At 36.1% G+C, this 26,741-nt stretch overlaps 1 protein-coding gene and 1 long non-coding RNA gene across 3 annotated transcripts; one reads left to right on the plus strand and one right to left on the minus strand.

The window, feature by feature from the left end:
* Positions 1–31: 31 nt before the first annotated feature.
* On the plus strand, positions 32–23,409 carry LOC126831137 (uncharacterized). 2 transcript variants are annotated; one of them, XM_050561802.2, is made up of 9 exons: positions 32–152; positions 8,153–8,226; positions 14,642–15,038; positions 16,368–16,415; positions 17,075–17,248; positions 20,173–20,223; positions 20,450–20,596; positions 21,249–21,899; positions 22,124–23,409. In XM_050561802.2, exons 3-9 carry the CDS (start codon positions 14,984–14,986, stop codon positions 22,177–22,179), a joined length of 1,182 nt encoding a protein of 393 aa, XP_050417759.1. In that variant the 5' UTR covers positions 32–152; positions 8,153–8,226; positions 14,642–14,983; the 3' UTR covers positions 22,180–23,409. The 2 variants fall into 2 exon arrangements, with proteins under 2 accessions (XP_050417759.1, XP_050417760.1); XM_050561803.2 differs by having other exon boundaries at positions 17,078–17,248.
* Positions 23,410–24,484: 1,075 nt separating this feature from the next.
* LOC126831140 (uncharacterized) lies at positions 24,485–26,541 on the minus strand. The gene is made up of 3 exons (XR_007684152.2): positions 26,296–26,541; positions 25,667–25,954; positions 24,485–24,886 (listed from the first exon to the last, which is right to left on the minus strand). It is a non-coding gene; the product is annotated as an uncharacterized LOC126831140 (long non-coding RNA).
* Between the last annotated feature and the right edge of the window lie 200 nt (positions 26,542–26,741).

The raw sequence follows: 26,741 nt of genomic DNA on the forward strand, positions 1-26,741 counted from the left end.
TGTGACATCACAGGGCTCATATATGCTAATCCATTGATCGACCAATCACAGCTAGCGATTGTTTTAATGTCGATTATCACATTAGCTAAGTGTGAAAATCAACGCCAAGAACACAGCAGGGTGTGGATAGACCTCGTGTCCTACTCTTACTAGTATGAATTTATTTATTTTTTCTTGTTTTCACGTGTGCAGTATGGTAGGATTTACCCTCCCTTTATAATTGTCGGTTTGATTTGAACGTTAAAAGACATAAAACATGTCTTTCCTACCCTTTCGATTTTATTGTTCAATGAGTTTTAAAGGGATGTCAGATCCGTAACAAAAACTGTATTGTTCCGCTGTCTTTTCAACGGTTGTAATTTATATTCGATTTATCATTTGGCCCGTGATTTGAACGGCCCCTTTTTTCTTATTCTTCGCTCCGCTGACTTTTGAATTGAAATGTCGTATAGTCATTTCGGCAAGTGTTTGTATTTGAATTCGTTAGGAGTTATACATAGGGAGCAGTTAGTATTCATCCGGGAGATTAGAGCTAATCTGATTTTGAGTGTTGTCCCACTGACTGTCTATAGACTATTCAGTCCGCCTTCAAGATTTTGGGTTCATTAGTGTAAACTTCAACGCCATCCCTTCCTCTTAGTGAATGGCTATCGTGTTTTCATCAATAAAGTCGCAAATATTATATCTTATGAGAAAACATTAACGCATTTTCCCAGGATTGAAACGGTACACTGCTCCCGTTATAAGTTAATTCTCTATGGGACTACTTACAATAATATAATACAATTTCAAAGAGAGTGACTTTGAATTGAATTATAATCTATGAGTTTCATCTTTTAATATATAAATAAAATAAATTAAACCTAAATAAGCCCACCATGTAAAATTTGGGGTCAACGGATTTAGGATGCATAATGAAGATAATGCTATCTAAACCTCTTCAAATAGTGAATTGATACTCGGTTCATAAGGGAGAAAAATATGAATAAGATCTTTTTTAATTTCAAACTTTCAAATCATATACAATTGCCACAATTCATCAAGCATAGAGAAATGAGTTTTAACGTCCACTCGACACAAACTAGGTCATTTCGGGACTGACGTATGGTTCAACTTTATCTGTGGGAGGAAACCCACGAGGTTGGACAGGCGGCCCAACTCCTTGTCACGCACAAGCGGTGAATCCAAACCACGCCACCGGACTCTATGACGGACCTTGTGATTTCATGCGCACGCGTTTAACCACTAGACCCCCCCCCCCTCGTCCCCAACCCACTCAAGCAAGTATAACAGATATATACTTTGATAGCCATTGTTGGTTTAGCTTCTCTGTTCAACATTTTTGTAACTTTAGTAGATTTTGATGTAGTCGTATGTAGCAACCATATCCTAATTTAATTTAAAAAAAAATTACAATGTTTTTATCTTATGCAAAAAAAAAAAAGAAAAAAAAACTTAAAAAAACTAAACTGACATCGTGTGAGCAAGATGGTTCTACTGATCACCGACAATAACTGACAAGAGCGGTTTTCTGATAATGGCATCTAAAGTATGGCAACAAGTGACCGACAAGGAAATATATGTTATAAGATATGCATATTCTACATATCAGTGCTTATTAATGGGAAGAGCAATGCGTTTAGTTAATGGCGTGTTTTTAATATCCACTAACTGACTCATCAAGTAAGACGTCAATATGTAAATAATATTGTCTATTTGGGTCTATACAAGGTCAACAGTTGTATATATTATATTGAATTCTTAATGAATGACGGGCGAGAGAATCAAAAGCCATTCGAATTATAGCAAATTAACAGATCTAATTACTTGAAAACATTTCAATAAAAAGAATATTGAAGTGTATTGTTGTTATGTTATGTTAAACAGAGGTGTCAAACAGCGTGGATCCAATTCCTTTATTTGAATAGATTTGTCAAATATAAAACGTCACTTGGTATTAATCTACAGACTAAAGTATTTGTTCAAATTATTAAAGAATAATATTTCTACGAATGTCACTTCAGCACACCCAGATATATTTTATTCGCGGCATTAGTTGAATAGATTTTGTTTGACTGCCGTTTTATATTTGTATTACATAATATATATTAAATCTCTATGAAAACGCTTTGGACCATCTCCCACATTTCACATGTGATCACGACATGCTGACAATCCAAGCACACATAATCAAATGCTACGTGTTTTTTTTAAAAAAAAAAAAAAATACTAAAGCATAAAGTCGTCCAGTTTAATGAAAGATCACCACCACGAGTGACATTTTCTATTATTCGCAAGGAAATACTGGAGAATACTCCCATGACTTAATTTCCGGAACACTATCTGTCTTTGTGCACTCATATTTTACATACATGTATAATAAATCACAGCGAATATTCTATTATTAAATATTAATAAACGTAAAGAAAACGATTAATGTTTATGATTTATCTTCATGCCATATTGATAAGTATGAATCGCTTCTTTCATAATACCTTATTCCCACACAAAATTCGAAATTTTGATGGTTTACATAGAACAACAGCGAAGCCTATCCCGTTTCTAAAAGCCCACGGAGTTAATTCAGGCAAATCTCGATAAATCGCTTGGGCATTATTGTTTGTAATTTATGGACCACTATTGGTAATTTTAAAGGACATGTGAAATATGAACGTACTGATATAATAATTATGCTAGATTTGTTGATTTGCGACGTGGAAATCTTATTGCTTTAAACGCCCGGTTTAACGTGCATCAATCGATGGGTTAGTTAAGAAACAAAACTCAAATTAATAGTTAGATCAGTATTTTTATTTTAAAAATACGTCTTTCTCAATTATCATAACTTACATATTATGTTTAAGCAGTCTGGCACTAGACTATCTTAAAGAATGATTTACGGGTCTCTGAAAACTTTTACATCATTTATTGACATTTTCTAACTGCTTGTTCGGTACCAACGGTGAGCTATGGACATCGTTCTTTTGATTTACAGAAACAATTCATATTTTCAAACGTCTTTTATAAACTCACATTTTTTATTAATTTATTTAATTAAAGATGCATCATGCAAGATCTAAATCTGCCTACCACAGGTCTTTTTTCTGCGTATGACACAAATGTTATATCAGTTATTATATAGACATTTTATTCACATGACCATTCAATAATCAACTATTTGGACGATCGGGTGGCTAAGATATTGAGTGGATTTAACAATTGATATTGAATTGATTCGACAATGCCGTTCATATTATCGTATAAAATTATAATGGACGGCACTCAGGGAGATTGCCGATTGAAGGACTAAAATTTGAGAGTTTTTTTTATTACAAGCACGGCCAGCTCTATGTCTAAATCTTCAAGATGCATTCACACGAAAGTATTTATAGAGCAGTTATTTCTAATAAAAGTATGGATTATTTGGTATAAAGGGTAAAGACACCAAATCTTACTATAAAAATACTGGATTCCCTGCCCCCCCCACCCCCCCAAAAAACGAAAAAAAAACCAAACAAAAAACAACACTTGCCATGAAATGAGGTTTAACGTCCTACTTTTCTGCTCCGACTGGGTTAATGAAGACAATTATACCTCATGCAGTGTCCCGTGAGGGGCATTTTGCCCGGACAGAGGCGCTGTGGCCTACTCGTATATCGATTTCCAACTCTCAAGGGGTCTTTTACGTGCAAGCCGATGTGTACACGGGACCTCGTTTTTCGTTTCACCCGAACGACTGTACGCTGTACCTTGCCAGGTCCTCTGTCCTTCACCACTGACAAGGGGGAACCGCGGATGGTTTAACGCTTTAGATGAAAAGGTCTGTCTTTGAGTTAAGTGTTTTCAAGCACACACTTGTACGTGACAAGGAGTAGGGTCGCCTGTCCAACATCTTGGGTTTTCTCGTGATGACAATAACCTGGTTTATTTTGCTAACTTCGAGCTATATCGAGTTATATTAAATATATTTAAAATTAATAAATCGGTTCAGCAGTTAACGTATGTTGCGTCATAGCACTATAGCTAAGCTTTTTATTTTGTTAATTTAGCCGTTGTTTGGGTATTTGTCAGACAAATGCCAATGTCTGGACTTTGTTATGATATACAAAAATGACATCGTGTTTAGCATTATGTCCCGTTAAGACACCGTATATGAAAATTTAAAAAAAAAAAAGACTAGAATTTTCAATTTCATTTGACTCTGACTCCAGTTTAATTTATTCAATACACTTTATTACACTGTATCATACATGATGATTATGGAAATCAAGATTATGTTGATTTGTTTTTAAGCCGTTCAGTACCGATTGATCCCTCGATTTGAACAATCTACATTAATTATCTCTTTAATTCCTTTGAAGTATACACTTTTACACCGCTTCCACGTTTAAACCTTGTCCTAAAATTTTATGAACAGGTTTTTATAACGGTACTTAAATTATAACAACTCTGCGAAGTGTTGCTGTGGGCGTTATAGAAATACTTCAAAATTTTATTCTGATGCTCTGGTTTAATTGATGATAGTTTATAATTTTATTGTTTACCTACCTCTAATGGTATTTTGTGCAATTTATTACACCCATAATAATTGTTCAACTTTCCGAAATATGGTTAGAAAGTAAGTGTCCGAATAAAATAAAATAATACTCAATAAATACTACACATGGAAACAAACATATCCGTTAAAAGATAATTCAGATCCAACCATTTTAACTTAATTTATAGCCATTTTGAGTTTATATATAAGCTCTTGATTATTTCACACCACCATATCTGCATTGCCTGAATTGATAAAAATTAATGATAATTTTAATATAATTCCCAGCCTTTTACTTACATAATAACTGTCTCGAATTTGCAGAGTTAAGTGTTTAACGTAACAATTTAACATCGATTTGGATGGTTTACGTTACTGTTTTAAATGGGTTTTTTTTATCGCTGTATACTGACATTGGATATAATATTTTCTTAATAGAACGGTCAACGCGGTGATAAATGAAAGAATATGATTCATATATCGCCGTTGCAAATATCCCCAATTCTTTCAGATATGGTCTCTAATAGTAAGTGCGGGAGGACCGCACTACACGCAAAACAAAACCGACAGGACAAGAGGTTTACTTTTACATCTGACAAACATCAAACTTTGGACCAAACTTTGTCACAGCTATATAACAAGAAAATATATATTAATAACACCCTTAAATACGTCAATTTCCACATTATCTTTATTCTATACTCGGAATCAAAGCTAATTATCAAATATGTTTTATAGATTTCAAATAAACCATCCACAGATTATTCCCGCCAATCACTCGTAAATCGTGTTATATTAAGAAGTTTGTTAGTGGAACAAATAAAGACGTGCTCTATTAGGTTTATTAACAAATGAGATATAGTTGAAAGCCATCAAAGATGCTGTATCTCGTATATTACTTTCTCACTTCGCTCTGATTTCTGTTTCTAAGGATTAGCAAATTTCCCGAAAACATATAAAATCGTATATTGATACGCGGGGTCAAAGGTAACGATTAGCTATAATAACTTATCGTTTACAGTCAAATCACATGACGCAATTTGTGGTTAACAATCGCGTCGAATTTCCTCTCTTCTCGTTTTCCAACTAATTCTTAATATCTTCAGATTACACGGATGAGAGGAGAAAGGATACGCTGAATTTACACAAGAATTAATTATACCATTCATTGACTGACCTCCGCCACCAGATATTCATGTTTTCATACCCAGGCCAATAAACGGACAATGATGGATAAGGAAATTAATCGAAAACCTTGTGAATATTGCTTGAATTATCTTCGGAAATGTGCTCAAGATCAAAATGTCGACGATTTGACGATTGGCGAAACCGATATTTTTGTCGATTGAAGCCAGTCTATTGAAAATGATTTCCACACGATGCCCCTATAAGGCAGCAATCAAAACGAATTCGCCTTTATTCAATTATTAAACAGACACGAGTTAGGCTCGTGAGCGCGCCAAAAACGACCTCATGAAACTGACAATTGTCGTCTGCTTTTCAATATTAGCATCTTGCTGGTAATCATCCGCGTTAATTGTTTGATGAGTACGTCTTTTCACGTTTTATAGTCAACCCTCTCGTTGGCGCTAAACAATTTGCAGAGGAAGCGGATATTAATTACAATGAATAGTGGACAACAATAGAAGATGAGGATGGAACATGCCCTTGTCTCTTGTCACTCACCGCATAATCTTTCAATTCAAAGGTGGCCATTGTTTTTAGTTTGCTTCATCAAAATCTTTCGTTTTCTTTCCATTGATGTAGTAACACGTGCGAGGATTTATTAGAACATGCAGGCCAATAGATCATGGCTCTATGAATATAATAACTAGACTATCCCAGAGTTCTTCCAGTCTCTTTTTTAAATTTAGGAACTATAGTTCTTTATGGAATTAATTAATTACCAAATAATTAGTTTGCTCTTAAAAAATAGGCTTTTAATGACTGTCGATTCGACATACTATTACACTGGTTTATTGTCCCTCGCCTTCGAAGAAAGCACTGGACTATTAAAATAGACCCCGTCTGTCCGCCCGTCCATCCGTCTGTCTGTCTGTCCGGTCGTCACACCTTTTGGGACTCAATAAATCTCGTTCTAAATGAGGTAGAATGTTCAAACTTGGTATAGGTGTTTATCAGGTGAGTGTCTTGATTGATCAAGACTTTGGAACATAGCATCTCTACTTTTAATTTAGGTAGAATGTTTAAACTTGATGTAGATGTTCATTACGTGAATGTCTCGAGTGAGTTCAGTGATTAACATGTCCCACCAAAGCTAAGCAGAGCTAAGCAATGTCATTGGCCGATGCTTTGGGACAAGATAGCTTTGATTCTAACTGATGTAGAGTGATGAAACTTGGTGTATAGTTTCACTACCAGGTAGGCTACTTCAAAACCTTGACTGAGTTCGATCATGAACAATTTATGCTTAGACTAAGTATAGACAATCAGTCTGATTTCTCGATACTTTTGAAAAAGACATATGTGCAATTATTTAATATGTGTCATCAATTTATTTTCGGATTTCGGCGGGGGACATCAGCCCCACTGTTCGCTTGTTTCTTTTTTGATTTGTGGATCATGATTTCCCATTACAATCAATGGTAGGCTATTAAATTTTATTATTAAATTCGGAAAATTTAGAAAGTGGCCAAACTTTATTGTGAACCAACGCAACCTTAATCCGCATAGATACAATATAATGAAATAAAGTGTTTTATTAATTTGTTTTACCTCTCGGCAACACTTTACGTATATGTGGATAATTCTAAGATACTTCTGTCATTGAGAGTGTCCACATATACTTTCACAGCTCACAGGGTATTCTTATGTGGGTTGCTGAAATTTGGAAACAGAAAGAATTTTGTTTCTCGTGTAACATAGCCTACAGTATACAGCGAAAGAAAGGGGTAAGTGATCAGATTGCAAGAAAAATAAATATTGAAAGATCAAAATCGAACTAAAGTAGGTGGCTAAATTGCCACTGCCCGGAAAAACTTTCCCATAATATTGTTATGTTTATATAATATCTATATAATATCTATAATACGACTTGTTAAAATTATCTAAATATTATATACAAAGAACCTGTCCTTTGATCAAGCCAATTCTAGGAATCATGAAAAAGGTTGGTAGTATTATTGGCGGCGACGCTCTTTGAAAAAAGCACAAGGCTCCGTCAATTCCAGTACGATCCACATGGAACCTTGCATCGATTCCAAGATGGTGGTGATATCACAATGCTTGGTTCCTGTTCCATATAGTATTATTGTACTTGTTAAAATTAAAATATTACAATGTAAAATATAACTCATATGAACAAAGTCCATTTTGTCTTCCATAACTCTTTATTTCGATATCGCGCAATTTCTTCTTCAAGGGGGAAGGTAGCAGTTCACAATCTTATGATGACCAATAATTGTTTTCCATTTAGGCGGATCAAGAGATACTCTTCACAACTAAGAGAACTTTTTATGAGTCCATAAATAAAAAGTCTATGTATTTGAGATCTGATTTCACCTTATTATGTATATCATTAGTCTGATTCCAAACATCCACTAAATTACACTCGTGTAAGATTGTTCTTATTTTTTGAGACCATTTGTTTTTCAGAAATGTTTGAAGTAATCTGTATATGGGACTCGACACCGAAATTTCCCACGGAGCAGACTGCATGGTGCAGAAAAGTAGGATATTAAACCCCATTTCATTTCATTTCCTTTTATACCAGCAATAGTTACAAACGCTTTTCATGTGTATAGATTTCAATTATACACAATTCTTTAAATTTTTGTATGAATTCATTTAAATTTTGGATCTGTAGACAAATGTCAGATTAAAGGACTTACGTGTTTTTAACGTTAAAGGGCACATAAGATGGACGACATCACTTTTTGGTATAGCCAATGGTTACTATATCCACTTTACGGCAAGTTTACACCAATCTGATTAAAATTAATTCGGCTATCTCCCGTAAAAACGACTTTGCCAATTATCGAAAACACTCTTAATCCCCTCAGACGCCAGTGACGTCACAGTAATTTAAGATCTAATTTAGCATAATTTTGTTTCATAATGTCCCGCCCTCTCTTCTCACAACAGCGATTTTAAAACTGTGTTTTAAAGTGACTTTTTGATAATTTGATAATTTTAATACGTACATGCAATTTAGATTTTTTTACACTATGTGGTCTTTAACTTTAATTTTGGTTCTGGCTATTGAGGTGTAGCTATTTTTCATATGATGAATTGTGGCTACAAGAATAAAACGAGCGGTTAAGTATGCATATCGCCTTCAGTTTAATGGGATTCTTATTGATTTTAAACATACGTGGAAAAATATTAAGCAAAACACATTCTAACATTTATTAATAAATTTAACTCAAACATGTAAAACAAAACAATTTAGACTAACATTGTGAAAGCCGACGACAAATTTGTACAACTTTTGGACACAATTAACTTTACAATATGAAGTAGGAAGTAAAAAATGTTTATTTCTCTATATTGTTAAATATTATCTGTTCATGGTACTGTAGCCTGTGGCAAGTTGTCATGATGTGAAGCGACTTAAATCTGATGTGTTATTTCGCTTGGTGATGGCGTGTAAACATAGTTCATTATAGAACTAGCATTTCTGTTCACAAGAAAACAGAATACACATCGGGTATAATAGGTTTAATATCAGGAACATAGTTTATACAGACCGAATTCAATGAAATTGACAATTTTATTTTGATCCAAACCAAAGACATCTGGTCATTTTAGGTAGAAAAAAAAACAATAATAAGAAGTATAATTTATCAATTGTTCTTTGGATAGTAATCCAACTATTAAATAAAGAAAGAAAATAAGTAGGTTAGCTGGGAAGCAATGATTTACCTTTCTGCCATCGGATAAAAATTTACGAGAACAAGAGAGAGAGAGAGAGAGAAATGGGGTTTAACGTACACTCTACACAAACTAGGTCATTTCGGGACTAACATATGGTTCAATTTTATTCCCATAATTTGCTTGCGTGGATGGGTCTTTAGCAGTGGGAGGAAACCGGAGGACCCGGAGAAAACCCACGAGGTTGGACAGGCGACCCTACTCCTTGTCACCTACAACCGGGGATTCAAAACCACGCCAGTTGACTCAATGACACACTTTATGATACAGCGCGCACGTGCTAACCATTCAGCCATCCAACCCTTGTTCGATTTGACTAATCTTTGGTAAAACCAGTTTTTATCATATTATGGTCTGAAAATCTATATTTGCCTTTAGTGTAGAATATTGGGGCTTTAATTAATAGATATCTCGAAAATCGACAAAACACTAATCATAATAGTTAGTGTATGTTTCAAATTTCTGAGCCCCATCGAACATTTGTGGGATAAAGGTTAAAGGCGTATGCGCAATGTGAGACCAGTCTCTACAACTGCCAATGAACTACGCACAGCTGCTCTAGATGTGTGCAGGAGGATCCCCAGGGCCACTCAATGTACAGGCGATGCGTGACAGTGACCAATGCTAATAGTGGGAAATTTCCAATCAATAGAAACAGGTAACACAAACAAATTACAGACGGTTTGATGGAATCAATATTGATATACAATAATTAATAGAATACAGTATCAAAAAAACCAAACAAACACCGTTTTATTCATGCTAATGGTGGTTGGTGGTCACACTAGGTATTTACGGTAACGTCTAAAAGCTAAGACCCATTGCAGATTTCCTCATAAGTTTTTTATAGTCTAAAATTTCGTTTTACTTGACTTTACTAAGCTAGGATCTGGAAGAGTTGTTATATTACCGGCGTTCTGGCTGAAGTGAGGGATTAGCCAATGAAACGGTCTGTTACGGCGAGTTCTTAGGGTGCGATACACGGAACTTTGGGTAAACCACTAGAAACGTCAATGCTGATTGATTAATCAATGTCTGACGCCAAAAGCCCATGTACGATACCTGACGCGACCTTCCAGTACAACCGGTCAGATCTTCATTGAAAGTATAAGAAAGTATAAAAGAATGAAACAAAATATAGATCTGTATTTTAATCAGATTACCCTATCGGCAATTCTTGTTTTTACTGTCAGAAATAAATAACATTTATACTTGATACTCAACTTGCGTTTCTTTTGCGTGTTAGTTTATATACAAATTGGATTTACTGCTATCTCATTAATAGACAGTGATTGTATGGATAGACCAATCGCCGATTTTAAGCCAGTGGATAAAAGGGAGGTAAATGTTCCAACTTTTAAATGGCGGCAGACCACCATGAATTTCGCTATTGACTTCAATGTTAAAGGACAATATTGGTGTCAGTCATTATTACATATGTGATAGAACTGGTTAAATACATTCCAAATATAATTTTAACACAGAGATCATTACTACGGGAGTTGTGTCACAAGCACGTGAAGAAACAGGTAGTGACGCCAAACATGACAAACACGAGTTGCGCTTCTATATAACAGACTGAAGTAACGAGCGGTAACAGATAAACGATCGAATTTCATTTCACTGATAATTCCGTTGAAGTTGAAAAGTTATTATATGGGACGGTGAGAGGGTATCTCACAATTCAAAAATAGAATTGGCTGTCACTAGATAAGGGACACGAGAAAAATAGAAAATTCCCGTGCAATCCCCCGTTTTTATTCATTCTGTTCTTAATAAAAACATGGTAATGCACGGACTTTTTCTAATTTGTTCGTTATCTTTTATGTACTGACAGGCAATTCTTTTTTTGAATTGTCAGATATCCTATCATCGTCTCATATGACAACTTTTCATCTTCAACTGAATTATCAGTGAAATGAAATTCGATCGTTTGTCTGTTACCGCTCGTTACTTCAGTCTGTTACATAGAAGGACAACTCGTGTTTGTCATGTTTGACGTCACCTCCCGTTTCTTCAGGTTCTTGTTACACATCTCCCGTAGCAATGATCTCTGTGTTAAAAATCTATTTGGGATGTATTTAACGAGCTCTATCACATATTTTATAATGACTGACACCAATATTGCCCTTTAATTCTTGTCTCTGCCCGGTTCCAACTTTTCCCCAAACTTTCGTTGGACTGAACGCTTTTCACTACAGCAAAGCAACAACAGGCCATAGCTACTTAACAAAAACTGGTAGAAAATGTTAATCCAAACCGTCTTCCATTCTAGGCCAAACAATCAACAAAAATAACCATGCAACAGAGAGAGAGAGAGAGAGAGAGAGAGAGAGAGAGAGAGAGAAAGGAATTAGGGGAACTACGTAGTGAAATTTAATAGTGGTCGACCTCCACACCTAATTATCCTACTCATTTATAGATAATCTCTTTCCTTTCGCTTCATCAATATTTATTGTTGTTGCTTCTTGGAGTGAAGAACTGATGAAAATCTCAGAGGTTTGGGTGATTATTAATGATTGTGACGTATGATATTAGATCATATAAGTAATATTTAATTATAAAAGAAAGAGTGTTCGCTGAACACTTGTCACATATTTAACACACGATAAAGGTTAAAAAAGAATATAAGAAAAAAACCCAGACAAAAGTTGCATGCAATAATGAGAAGCGTCACTCGATTTGGCTTATGCACTTCCAAAATATGTCCCTTGTAGTAATGAAAAGTTTTGAGAACGTGTGCAGTCTGGGCTGGATGATCGAGTAAAATTATAAGCCTGGTTATCTCTTTATCCGCCTAACTAATAATCATGAATATTATGATTTATATTGCAATTCAATTCCTTCTCTCAGATTCAAGGCAAATAGGCATATAAAATGTATGGCAGTGCCCACCCCATACTCCCCTTGCTTTTTTAAAATGAAAGGCAAGTTCTGTCTGTTTATAGGGATCCCTCATTCCTCTTGTACTTTTGATAAATGAATACATTTCTAAAAACGTCAGTTGCGTTGCGTTTTGTTTTATTTCATGTTTTTTTTTACATTGACGTCTGATACATTGGAGTTGGCATTCAGAACACATGCTCTTAGAGACCGACAGAGTTGTCTCTGTTGGTATACACGACTCATGTGAATTGTGGGAATTAAAAAACCAAAGTCTGTAAAAATTATACTGATGGTTTACGGTTAGATATAACTGACACTAGTAGAGCACGGTTATAATAGAATGTGGGTTATATTACAACGTGGCCTTAAAATCAGATAAATAAAGAAAATGAAATTGTGATCTACATGTATTTTTATTAGATTGAAGATAAAAAGACAGATATCCATTAGCATTTGTCGCTAGCCTGGAGGTCGGGTGTTCAATCCCTGCATTGGTCGAGAACGTGCATCCAGATTTTCCGGCGTGGTTCCGCCTTGTTAGTGATGCAGGACGGAGGGCCTGACAAGGACAGCTGTCTAGTCGTTCGGATGGGACGAAAAACCGAGGTCCCGTGGCGTGCACGTAAAAGATCCCGTGACAGTTGGAATTCGATATAAGAGTAGGCCGTAGTGCCGCTGTCCGGGCAAAATTTCCCTCATAGCACACTGTATGGCGTATGCCCGTCTTCATTAGAGTAGGACGTTAAACCCCATTTCATTTCATTTCATTTCATTAGCATTTGATTGATAAAACTGTGACACACCAGACGTTAACAAAGTGGGCGTTGTACTAATGAACGAACACTAATCCCACATGTGCATTTCAATGAAATCGTCCAAGATTTCATCTAGAATAAAAATGTTACACGTAATATTTTAAATAGTACTCCAACGCCAAAGGGTGACGTCACACCTCTATTTTAATGATGTTTATTGCATTTATTTTGACGACTGGTCTAAACACTGTCAAAATATTCTCGTACACGATTTAAAGGTATGGTGGCTGATTAGTATCATGTCGTGATGTCGGCCTTCATAAGGCGACAACCCAACAACATGACATTTTAACTCTTTGTTAGCGGTGCAGGACGGAGGGCCTGGCAAGGTATAACATGCATACATATTGGTATTCAATACGAGCAGGCCGTAGCGCAGCTATCCGGGCAAAGTTTCACTCATAGTACACTGTATAGCGTATGTCAGTCTTCATTAACCCAGTCGGAGCAGAACAGTGGGACTTTAAATCCCATTTCATTTAATTTAACTTTCCTACAAAACTAGACACTGCTCTTTGACAGGTCCTTCGCTCTGCACTACCGGCAGGGAGCAACCACACTGTAAAATCCCGGGAACTTTCTTGACCAACACCAGGATCAGTGTACATAATCCTAGTATTGACAAGAGCATGGCCGACAACCCGGCATTATAACACGACATTAATGTTGCAAGGTCGAGCGAAAATGTCCTATTGTCGGGTTAAAATTTCGTGATGTCGGGTTGTCGCCGTCACTACATGATATCAATCAGCCACCATATTATAAAGGTGATTAGTTCAAATGATAAACTTATTTGAAGTACGTCAGACATTCCAATGTTACGCTAAATGTCAACGGATCAAAATTCTAACGCCAATGGCTTAATTACATAACAACAATGAGTTAGTGAACACCTATTAATGTTCTGTTGGAAACTCATAACTGGTTGTCATTTTTAATACATATTATACAGAGTGTCGCTGGAACTAGATTTAGATAAAAAAAAAAAGAATCCCGCAAAAATTCAGTTTTCTACCAATTTGACTATTCCATTTCAGAACGCTCTTTAATGATAATAAAATCGGGATCATACTAATCACGGACAAGAACCGACAAAGGGTTTTTGGTTGTCCATATCGCCCAAAGTATTGCAAAAAGTAAAAAAACAAAAAATAAAGATAAGTGGAAATGAAATCATTTAAATTTTGAATATGATGTGTTGAATAGATATATCTATAACGTATATTTCCTGGGGCACTGCTGATAAAAACGCCCTAATGGGTGACCACTAGTACCGTTATAGTCAAAATTTAAATTATCCATAAAGTTGTCAGTTTATTATGAAATAATTTTGGATGTGATTTGTATAATCTGCATATCTATAACATATCTTTTCTTGTCCGCCACTTTTTACAATACTTTGGTCGCTCTTGTTTTAGAAAAATATTTATATTTTATGAATTTGTGAAATTGTAAAACCATCTAACATTTTTTAACTTTTTATAAATTATTTTTGATTGGTCCTCGACAGTTATGTGTACACCCAAGTTGGTGATGTACCCTAACAAGAAATGAATGGCGATTAAGATGTCTCTTATGGGAACTTACCCAGTATTGAGCAGTTGAAGCTGTCAAGAGTTATACCAGATTGACAAGTGTTCGTCGTGAAGAGCATGCTTAATTGCTGTGTTCGTGTAAACGGAAAGGGCCATTAAAGGTTAATATAAAGGACGCGGGTTTAAGATAGATTAGTTTCTTGACTGACGTAAGATGATTGTCACTCAGCCTAACCTCAATCAATTTTCTTACTATATATAAAGAGCCCTTTCAAAAGTCCTTTCATTTGGATATAATTTGGACACAGCATACCGATATGTGGAGGCTTCAGACAATACTTGTTGGATTTGCGCTCATTTGTGGATATACAAGTAAGTTGCATATCTCTTAAACTATAATTACAACCAATATAACCAGTATCCGGTAAGGATATCTTGAATAAACACAAAATGACAGATCACTGTCCTAAAAAAAATCCCACCACATGACAAATCAGACTTATGGAAGAAACACAAGATGGAGAATAAACTCCGGGAGCAACTTCAAGATGACTGATTAGTCTACAGTGGTAGTCCACAAAGAAGGTGATGTGTGATGACGGTACCCAAAACAGAAACATTTTAATGCATTGGTTTTATCTCAAATAGTACTTAAAAAGGGACCCCGGTGTTGCCGCATCCCGGAACTAGGTATTGTTAATTTCTTCTTGCGTGGAAAATCGAAATTCTAATTCCAGGATATGCACACTAACATCATCTATTTCTGCAAAATGAAACTGTTGATAAATTAGTACCATTCGAGACGTTCTAATTAATTCATCGCAAATCTAAGTGACCAAATGTTAAATGCCAATGGAAAAGCATTAGAGAAGCACGGGATAATGTCAAGGGTTCTATTATGTATTTATATTTTTATCCTTATTTAGGTGATTCAACCATCTGCCTTCTTTTCCATTACACTTAGGAATCAAAGTAAATTGCCCAAGGTGTAGTTGACCCGCCGAAAAGTGCGAATGTCGAAAAAAGGGAAAATGCGACTTGATTATCGGGATTTGTTTCCCCCACCCCCTGCCTATTTTCTATCTGCTCTAAAAATTGTAAATACCGGATATTTGTTGTAATGTAATCCCAACTTTCAATTTTACCTTCTTTTCTTTTCCTTGCGGATTTCATGATTCGGGTCTATAAATGTATTTATCTTTGTATTCTATTGTATAGAGGCCAATAAATGCATTTATTTGCTTATAGAATTGTAATCAAGAAGTTATTGCTTTGCAAGGTTACGTACTTTCAATTTGTTTCGTTGTGAACTGTCCGGTATTTGTAATTAGCAGAATACAAAATTTTCTACATTGTTTCAAACTGGGATGTTGGATGGCCGAATGGTTAGCACGTGCGCGCTGTATCATAAGGTCTGTCACTTAGTCAAATAGCGTGGTTTCGATTCCCTGGTTGTACGTGACAAGGGGGAGGGTCGCCTGTCCAACCTGGGTTTTCTCCGGGTCTACCGGGTTCCTCTCACTGCTACAGACCCCTGGGCGGGGGCGAATTATTGAAATAAAATTGAACTATGTTATTCCCGAAATGACCTAGTTTGTGTCGAGTGGACGTTAAACCCCAGAGGCCTTAAACCTTGAATGGGCCCCATGATAATAAAGATACTTGATTTTAGTTTTTGAATTATTACATTTCCATTTTCAGATGGTCAGGCATTAGGCCAAATCCGGGGAACACTATTGGGAAAAACAGGTAAGACTTCTAAAAAAGAATTTTACAGATAGCTCATCGGTATAGGTCATTTTCCTTCACGAAAACCGTTATTCTGTTATTTTATAGGAATAATTGGGATGATCTTTTAGAGGCATTTAGTAACTGGATAGAGCAATAAACTATAACACATACTTATGGAAGAACAATTACTGATTTATTTGGGCGACGTTTCGAAGAGTATTCTCTCAACGTTTTCAAGCAATGTGTTATAGTTTAATAATTGGGATAGTTGGTGATTCTGATTGTTTTAATGGCAAGACATGGATAAGGAAGTATCCAATCATACCCAATTATTTGCGAACCAACAAACATTACATAGTAAAACTTTATATTTTCTCGTTAGTTTTAAGATAGTAGTATCCAGGGTATTAATTTTTCGGATGTATTCCTTGAAGAGTTGTTCCCCTTAAATATGCGATCTTACCTTTCAAAAATCCATATTTATTCACATTCACAAAATTCATTTCACAATGAGTTTAATCAAAAAAAAAAAAACCCCAAAAAACCCCCCCGTATCGTCATGTATTCTCTCACATAGTGCTTTTAAAGAACGAACTAATATCAAACAATTCTTCAACAAAACGAATGTGATTATTCTTTTTTTTAATATCATTTCCATCATTACTATTACCCATCAGCAGGCAGTGGCACTGTATCAAGACAACTTATTGGCAAATTATGGGATCCATCTGCAGCCGTACAATCAACAGGAACTGTGACTACTACCTCAACCAAACAAGCTGGAACAACCCAATTATTGGATAAAAATGCCGTCTCTGTATTGTTGCATGCTTTAGGGTATGGTAGAAATGGTAGGTTGTCTATTTAATCTGTTATTCTTTTCACCCAGTATTTCGTCAAAATTATATTGACGATATAATTGCCAATAGCATCGGATAAAAAACCCAAAACAACCGGAAACATTTCATCGCCGGGCATCACAGTGAACGCTTTGAAGGTCCGCGATTCATAATGAAAACGTTTCCGTTATTGGCGTTGCGTTGCGTTGGGTTGGGTAGCAAACCGGGATAAGGCAAAAGGGAAGAAACGAAAAATGGTCAGTCAGTGATTTGGTTCCTAGATCGAGGTAAAACATTTGGTCACTAGAGATTATAGAAGGAATTTCGTCAGAATGAACCACAGGATTTTCGCAATTTTCTGCGAATGTACGACGAACATGGTAACACCTTTCACACGAAAACAGACCACACAAATGAGCGATCCTATTTCACTTACACAGCGCTTATTTACCACCTTGCGATATCTTACAACGGCTGATTAAACCAATCATCAATCTACGCTGGTACGTGCAGATACGTTCGAATACGTTTCGATACGATCAACACGATTGCCACGACTGACCTCAATATATGATAAGACCTAATAGGATCACCATGATTACTCCACGATTAGAATCATGATTAAAACCACGATTTCAACCGTAGCACGAATAGTGATAGTTTGAACCTTGCATAAGCAATCGCTAGTTATTCTTATTGATGGAAAGGCATCTGTAACGATCGTAAGACATCTGTAAGCATTCGCAATGCTTCGTAAGAATTCGCAAACAATGATATTCTGAGCGAGAGTGGTATTAGAGACTTTTGGCAAGCGTAATTTCCTGGTCCGTAACGCGTATCCGTTTGGATTTTGCGCGTGACGTCATCAATGTCTGTGTATTTCTCATACGTGATACGGCACACGGATACGGCAGCACGTATGGAACGGCTTTCATACGGAAATGGTCCGTATAACACTGTCGTCTTTTTACCGTCGTTTTTGCTACTTTTAGACGCTGAAATGTTGCATCATAGCGTTTTTATGAATCTATGTGTATCCTAGAACACGAAGGTGTATATTTGATGTGATTTTAACAGTGATAACGACTGAATTTAATCATTATTTTTGATGGGTTGTTCTCGGAATTTTCATATTTTTACCGCCTGTCTGCATACTGGTTGATCTACGGGCTAAACTTTCTGAAATGATACATTAGTGAAACCAAAAATTTCTAAAATCTGCCAAAACTCTAAAACTGCATTGACGCAACGTATCACGTATACGATACGGATACGGGATACGGATGGGAAAAATCCGCTTGCCAAAAGTCTCTATTATATCAACTTTTACCGCAGAGATGCATGATTATTGTCCCTCTTTCACGTGAAAAGTGCTGAATCGAAATTAATCGAAATTCGTGGCGATTCGCTCCCCTACCCCCGGCAAAAAAACCAATACGATAATGGTACGAAATGATAGAACCGTCTACGAATTGTAGCGATTCAGTTACGAATGAGTTACGAATGTGTCGCATTGTTTATGAATATGCCGAATTCAGTTACGAATACACTACGATCTCCACAAATGATGCCAATAAAGCTGCGACAAGTTTACGGTATTCAGCACTATTCGTGACAATTCGGCTTATTCCTGGTTCCCTAATCGCTTTAAAAAGCCGCCGATCGCTGCCGAACACGTCATCTGTACAATAGCAGTTCAGTGGAGAACAGATCTGTCTCTGGCCATGGAACTGCTGGTAGCTGAGCACCCGAGGAGAAGGAACCCCCAAGAAGACCAAAGCGCTTCTGGTTTCGACATGGCTGACACCCCAGAGAAGGCTATAATTTGGCCAATACAACGGCCTGATGCAAGAGCTTACGGTAGAAGATGAGCAATCTTTCACAAATCATGTCAGAATGCCAAACCGACTGGTTCATGAGTTCTTCCAGAGGATTGGCCCTAGGATCCAAAGGAAGTAAACCCCAACGAGACCACCCCTAGAAGCTGGACTAAATCTTGCAGTGATCCTCAGGCACCTGACTACAGGAGACCGCCCGCCCCCACACTATGACTTCAGATGTGGCAAGAGCTACTACCCCAGACCCAGGATTACTGGAAGGCCATTGTCTAGCAGTTGCAAGACGGGTGGAATGTTCCTCATGCCCTGCTGGCGTTGGATGGCAAGCACATAGCCCTCAAGAACCCACCCACGTTCGGCTGTGTCTCTACAAGGGATTCTTCTCCGTGGTTCTGACGACCCTGGTGGATGGTGACTACAGGCTCATCTGGATTGACACTGGTGGACAAGGTCATCAATCTGATGGACAGATCTTTGGTTCATCCGAAATGAAGGAAGTCATCGAGGACGGGGCCATCAACTTCCCTAACGATAAACCTCTGAATAATAATGACATCAACATCCCACACCTCTGGTGAAGTCTCGTCAGGTTATAAAAAAAGTCCATGGCATATTGTTTGCATTTTCATTGAACACATACCCAAGGCTGTTCAGAAGTGAAAAAATAAAAATCTTCTATACACTAAATTTGAAAATATGCCAAATGGAATAAAAAAAGATCGAAAGTTACTTATTCCGCGATTTCCGACATTGAAATACGCACGTAGGGTGCTTGATGCAGCACAGTTGCAGTTCTTATGTCTATGATTGATTCAATGATGGTACTTGTTGGTGGCAAAAGTTTGTTTCAACCCAGTTGATGTATCCTTTTCAGACTTAGGACTTTTCAGCGAGCCCTCGTACAATGCATTTGACTAAGGTATTTTCTCCATGTGCTGTTGTGAGAGCGCACAATTGGACAGCAACTTGATCAGTTTGGTATATTCACAAATACCAACCTTAGTTAATATTAGTGTTTAAATTTCCTATTTTTTTATTTTATTTTATCCAACATATTGTTTAAGTCATCTAATTTTGTATAATGTATCGTTACTGTAGGTACTACAACAGGCGTACTAAGCTCACCACTACCAAATTCCAACAACAGAGGTATAAAATTATTTTAATAATACCCCCATTTAACACCTCTATATATAGAGACGCAATCATATCAATGACGGGAAACTGCAGATGCAATGGAATGGAGGCGCACCTAAAATATATCTTCAGTATTATATAATTTGAAGAATGGCCAATAGAATTACGCCATCTACTTATATCTATGAATACAAAACAATGCAATAAATCATCACCTGAACCATCAATTTACTTCCAGCTAAAATTGAAACTAGACTTCGAAACTTTTTAATGGGCAACGCGATTCCAGAAAGTAGACCAAATATAACGTTAGCAGCTACATCAAACCCGATACGAAAAGATTTAAAATTTTTCCAGGCACCAAAAGATACCAATGGAATATTAGGTAACGTCAAATTTTCCAGTGATCGTAAAAATAAATAAACACGAAACCTGGTGAATGGTGGGAAAATGGCGACACAATTAGAAATAAGTCGTAACAAAGTAATGTAATACTGTGTTAGGACAATTTGACTGGCCCTGCTGGTGGTTTTGGCCCCGAGGGTTTTTTTTATCCAAGCAGTCACTATTGCTCCAGTTACTCTTTCAAGAACACATGATACCACTTCCCATTATGGAGTTCACAAAGCTAACAAACTTTTGTAGTACTATTGTACACTACCTAATGACCAACGACTATAAGGTTATTAGCATACAGATGCTTTTTTCCCATTGCACGCCGACGTCATGTTTTATAATGATAACAACAGCATGATCATCGTTCACTAGAAATTAAGTTTTGATTGTACGGCTTTAAACAAGTATTTGTCACCCATGACAGTAAGCCAATAATGAAATTAAGATTAGTAAACAAAGCATCATCCACTTAATCTTTCAAAGTGAAAACAAAGCCATGTACTAATCAAACAAGTTCAATACTTTATTTTGACACAAGTCGAAGATGTTTTGGTCCTTTGAGCCAAGCTGATTCAGTTTCACGGTACATGTACTAATATAAATATTTTATAACCTCTAACCCAAGCCTCTTAAAATTTCAGCTCACATTTCACCGTCAAATCCCATGTCCCTACCTCCAGGTGCTGTTGGGTCGAATACTAGAAATACAAATACGTTTAATCCTATGCTCGGATCACAAAGTGCTATTGGACAGAATACTGGAAATACAAACACGGTTAATCCTATGCCCGGATCAGCGGGATTACTACTTGGTCTCGATTCAGGGATGCCGCAATTTAGCACAATGATGTATGATATGAAAGCTAGTAGAATGCTCAGTATTATGAGCCTGTATGAACAGGAGGGTTGCATTAATCCCGTCACTATCCTCCCACTAAAGTCCAGATTGTTCGCTAAGAATGCTTTAGCTAACGGCTGCCGAGATGTCAACGCCGACCTGTTGTGTTCTATGACACAGGTGAGCCTACCAGGTAATACCCCGGCAACAGTCAGCATGCAGATGATGACCTACAACTTGATGGCACCTCAGACGCGTCAGCAAATGGCAACGATGATGAACAGCATGTCGCCTAATAATGGCATGTTGCTATTGCCGAGGGGAGAAGCAGGCGTCAGTCCAGAAATGACAGACCATCTAGCAATGACTAGACGGAATATATTCCCCCTGAGATGTCAAGAAATAACCATGCCTTTAACAATGTTTAAACTTGGAACATGTTGTCCAGGACCTGGTAAGTATGTTTTTTAGAACAACTGATACAGTAATTTTAATAGCTAGTTTGTTAATGAACTACTTTGTATTTGATCCTTAATTACCAAGGACAAATATGGATAATAACATTGTGTATGTTACATTATCTTGTTTCTAAATAACCTTGGACACTGTTTCGTGCTAATTTTTGTTTTTGGTGATAACAAATACATAATAATTATATTTTATTTTTTGTGTTTTCAGTTGTAATACCCGAAGCAGTTATCATGAGTTCAATGTTGACAACGGGTGGTGCTTAATCATTTGCAGATTAGTAATTTATGTGCCAACATTTTGTAGTATCATATTCATATGTATATTATTGTTCGCAAGGATCCTCTTGAAGTTCTACAGAGAAATTGTTTAAAGTATAATGTAAATATGAAAATAGATATTATTTATTTTTTTATGGCATTTTACTATAATCATCAAATTCGCGACAAATACATTAATATAGATTTAATTCCGAGATTTACCTTGCTCTAATTGTTTACCGACAGACGTTATTCAGGTTTCTAGAAATACCTTCATTTATATTTATTTTAAATATATCTGTTAGTTGATTAATTACATATTCTAGACGTAAATAAGTTATGGTCGTAGTCGTTAAAGTATTATTTACTATCATTATGACTACAAATATACAATGCAAAATATTTCTGGTCGTACTCGGACTTCAAGGTAAACGGCATTATATTTATCGTGTAAAAATTTAAATAAATTCAGCAATTATAAGAAGTCAGTATTATGATTATCATAGTCTAGAAGACATTCCATGTCAAGTTGACCATGTAATCGGGGGACCCCCTCAGAATATTATGAATTTTTTTTTAGATTATGTAACTGAGCTTTTAATTTTTGGGGCTGGCCTGAGGGGACTTTGTCTCACGGGGGCGCTTACTTGGTCTATGAAATGCCATTTCCTGTACTTTGCAGAATTCTGATGGTCAGAAAATACTTACAACATGAGTAAAATACGTTTTAATTTCTACTGGGATTGAATATGCAACAAGTAAAATTTCTTATGTTCAATAATCGCCTAAACATTTCATAATTTAAAGCTTTTTTTTTACGTATATCTGAAACAAACTATGCTTCTACTAATATTTTTCGTATGACAATCAAGAATATATTTTGAATTATCAAAATCTTCGTAACGAGCTCACTCAATTTCTTAGACCAGCATACTCATAACAGGAATTTTTTTCTTTCAAACATGACAAGTTGACTAGGTTATTTCATACTTATATACCGTTGCAATTTAGGAGCACGGATTCACACAAACAAGTCGCACTCTAACCCGATTCCGAACTTTTCGTTTTTCTCATAAATTAGTACAGGTACATTAAAGTCATATTCCTTCCTTCAAATGTTTATAATGTTCATATCAAAATATCATAATACGCCAATATCGCAAATTCAACTTCAAAATTGGCAAAATGTATAATGTACAATGGACCTGTGGCCTCTTTACAAATAAAGAACTATTCCTATTCGGTACGTCTCCTTTTGATTTTTTTATGTCGCGGTGAAGGACTTTGTCACTGAATTTGCCATTTTTCGATTGTCTGTATTGCTCTGTAATTTTGTTGGGCAGTGAGTGATTTACTGTTTATTAGCTTAGACAACTTACCAACACCTAGTCACAGATAAATGAGAAACCACAACAAATCTGTATTGGCTTCTTCATCTTCTTTTAGTGATTAATGTCCGCTTCCACCGATAGTGATATCGTAGACAAGTTGTCTAATTTGATAATGCTTATAGTGCACGCGCAGGCGTCTATCATGTGGGAGGAAACCACAGTACCCGTTGTAAACCCATGAGGTTGAGAAGGCAGCCTTATTTCCAAGCCACATACACTCACACCAGGGATCGAAACCACCACCGCAAGCCAGAGGTGACCGTCCAGCTAGAGCTCAAAGGGCGACACCCTAGACCTCTAGCCCCCCCCCCTTCCCCTGAATACATTAAATTTTATTTATATTTGCCTTTAACAAATACATAAAACTGCATCAACAGAAAATAGGTACTTACCGGTCACAATCTAGTGCAAAGCGGTTAGCGGTTTACATGATTTTTTGATGGATTACAATTACATATTTTCATCAAGATAGTCTTGCTCGTATTTGTAAGAGTACAATCAAAACTATCACATCTGATTTATATAGTGGGGGCAGGTCAATCTGCGGATAACACACGAGTGTTTATTCTTGGTATGGTTATATGAGCATTTTGTCCTTGAAGGTAAAAGTTTACGTGCTTTTTTCCAGTCCGATCCAAACTCGATGTTCTTGTCATAGGCGAGAAAAGGCGTGTTCTTGAATCTTGAAATTTACAGTAAAATCGAATGGTATGTCAATATGTTCAGACAGATTGTCTTGAATAATACCACCCTTTCCCCACCATCCAATTCCCCGCTTCATCCAGCCCTTACACATTACACACGAGAAGAGGTAGGGACTTTATTAATTATTGAGTACACCTCCACCCCTCGTACAACTGGTAAATCTTGAAGACAAACGAGTACTTAGTATGAAAATCACTTTAATTCTACTGGGAGGATTAGGTTTGGGCAGACATATACCAGATGCCTTTCAATTACATTGACAATTAATAAACAAACAATTAATCATTGAAACCAATTGAGATCTTTATCAAGCCTCCTTAATTGTTGTTGATAAAGGTTTCAAATGCCCTTGTAATTATAGGTCAAGTCATAGTCTAATTAATAGAGAATTAGCTTTAACCGTTGTCTTTTTATGAACACAAAAACGGCGCCGATGACGTAAATCACAGTCATTTCAATTATGATAAATAACTACAAGCACAAACACACCCACATAAATAAAATATATATTTATATAGTTTTTTTTAGCCCAGGTCTTTTGTCCTTTTATGCCATCACTTCTGATAACCGTTTCCATTTGTACATCATTTTAGCATTTTTTATTGTAGACGAGTTTACTGCAAATAAAAAGAAACTATATTAAGTTAATAATTATTCATTTGTAACTAATTTTATATTATTATCAAAGATGGCATTAATAGATTCACAACGCACAAAAGTCTCATTTAGCTTTCCTATATATCGCATAGCACGTGTTCTTGTATATTGAAATTCAGCTATATCACAATTATATTACTGCTTTACTTGCAAACAACAATGTTTTCTGGCGAAATATTTTGAAATTTTTTTACAACTTGAATTCCAACTGTCACACTTTTCTCGTCAGACTTAAAAAAATCCCAAACTCTGTCACACTGGGTTTCGAACCTGAGACAATTTAATCGAGAATCCATGAGAGTCCCAACCTCTCGATCACAAAACTAAGAGCGTACGCCACCAGCGCCCCACCGAAAATATACCAAAATACAGGTGTTGACCTGCATCTATTAAAGTAGGACTGAATTTAGACCGCTAATTTCCAGAAAAAAGGGCCTTTACATATATTATTAATACAATAACTGTATCAATATATTAGGTTCAACGATGTAATTCAAAGGTTTTATTAGGTATTAAGTCAATGGGTTTGTTGTCAATTTCAGACAAATTAATAGACTTTCACAGTTTTAATTCAAATATATAGCAAACTTTTTACGCTTCAAAATAGTTTTCCTTTAATTTAAAGGTCATTGAGATCCACTACCTGATATATAACTGAATGCCGACATTGAATCTAAGACTTGAATCTGTATTATGTATTATTATATTTTTTAACTATTTACAGCAAAATTCATAATTACCCATGTAAGGACAGCACATTCCGATTATGCCCACTTGTACACATCTTTTAGTTGGCTTTACATATGGGCAGATATCCTTTTCAGCTGTGCATCCAGATGGCATAATTGTTCTTAAAGGTGATTCGTTGTCAAAGGCAGCGGTGCATCCTAATCGTTTTGCTATTTTCATGTCTTGTAACGTTGCCAAGCCTCTCTGTAATAAGGGCACGCGGTGTGCTAACATTTTCAACATCCCTCCCCGGGGCCCAGCTAACATTTTGGCTAATCCATGAAGTTGAGAATGGCTAACTATGAAAAAAAGTGAATATATATGAAATATATTAATAAAAATGAATGAACATACAACTGCATCATAATATACAACTGTTGAAATAATTTAAGGGATTAAAAATCATCTAAATTTACTACAATATAATTGAAGCACATTGTGCATACCGGTTGCATTATAATACACAACTGTTGAAATAATTTAAAGCGCAAAGGTTTCTTAAAAGAATGAAATCACCTAAATTTACTACAATATAATTAGAAACACAAACTTGAAGCATATTGTGATATTCCTAATATTTACCAATAACGTAAAAAATGACCATGTGTATAAATCACAAATTTGATTAAAAACGTCTTACCTGATAGACCTGCTATTAAAATACAGAGTAGGAAGTAATGTTTTAATTCCGCCATCTTTTTCTCTGTCTTGGGTTAGTGTTAAGCTTGCCAGACTCGGCATTGAATGAGACCCTCAGACCGGATAACCGGCTATTTATTGCGAGTCGACCATGTCAACGTTTAACCCGCGTTTAGAGAAAATAAATACAAGAAAAAAAAATGACCACGTGATTCAGAAAAAATCTTAAGACAGCAAATGACTTATGTTTTCGGCCGAACAGTTTTATATTATTTATCATATGTCCTTATAACTGGTATTTTAGCTTATATATACAAACCAACAGAACATACCTTTGAACATGATTCACCTTTGAAGTTTTGCTAATACCCAATTTATGGTTTATTTTAACACTTAAGGTCAAGAAGTTGTAATTTATTGGTGTAATTTAGATTTTTTTTTTCAAAC

The sequence above is a fragment of the Patella vulgata genome, chromosome 8 (assembly GCF_932274485.2).
Source record: "Patella vulgata chromosome 8, xgPatVulg1.2, whole genome shotgun sequence".
In the NCBI taxonomy this organism is placed as follows: domain Eukaryota; kingdom Metazoa; phylum Mollusca; class Gastropoda; family Patellidae; genus Patella; species Patella vulgata.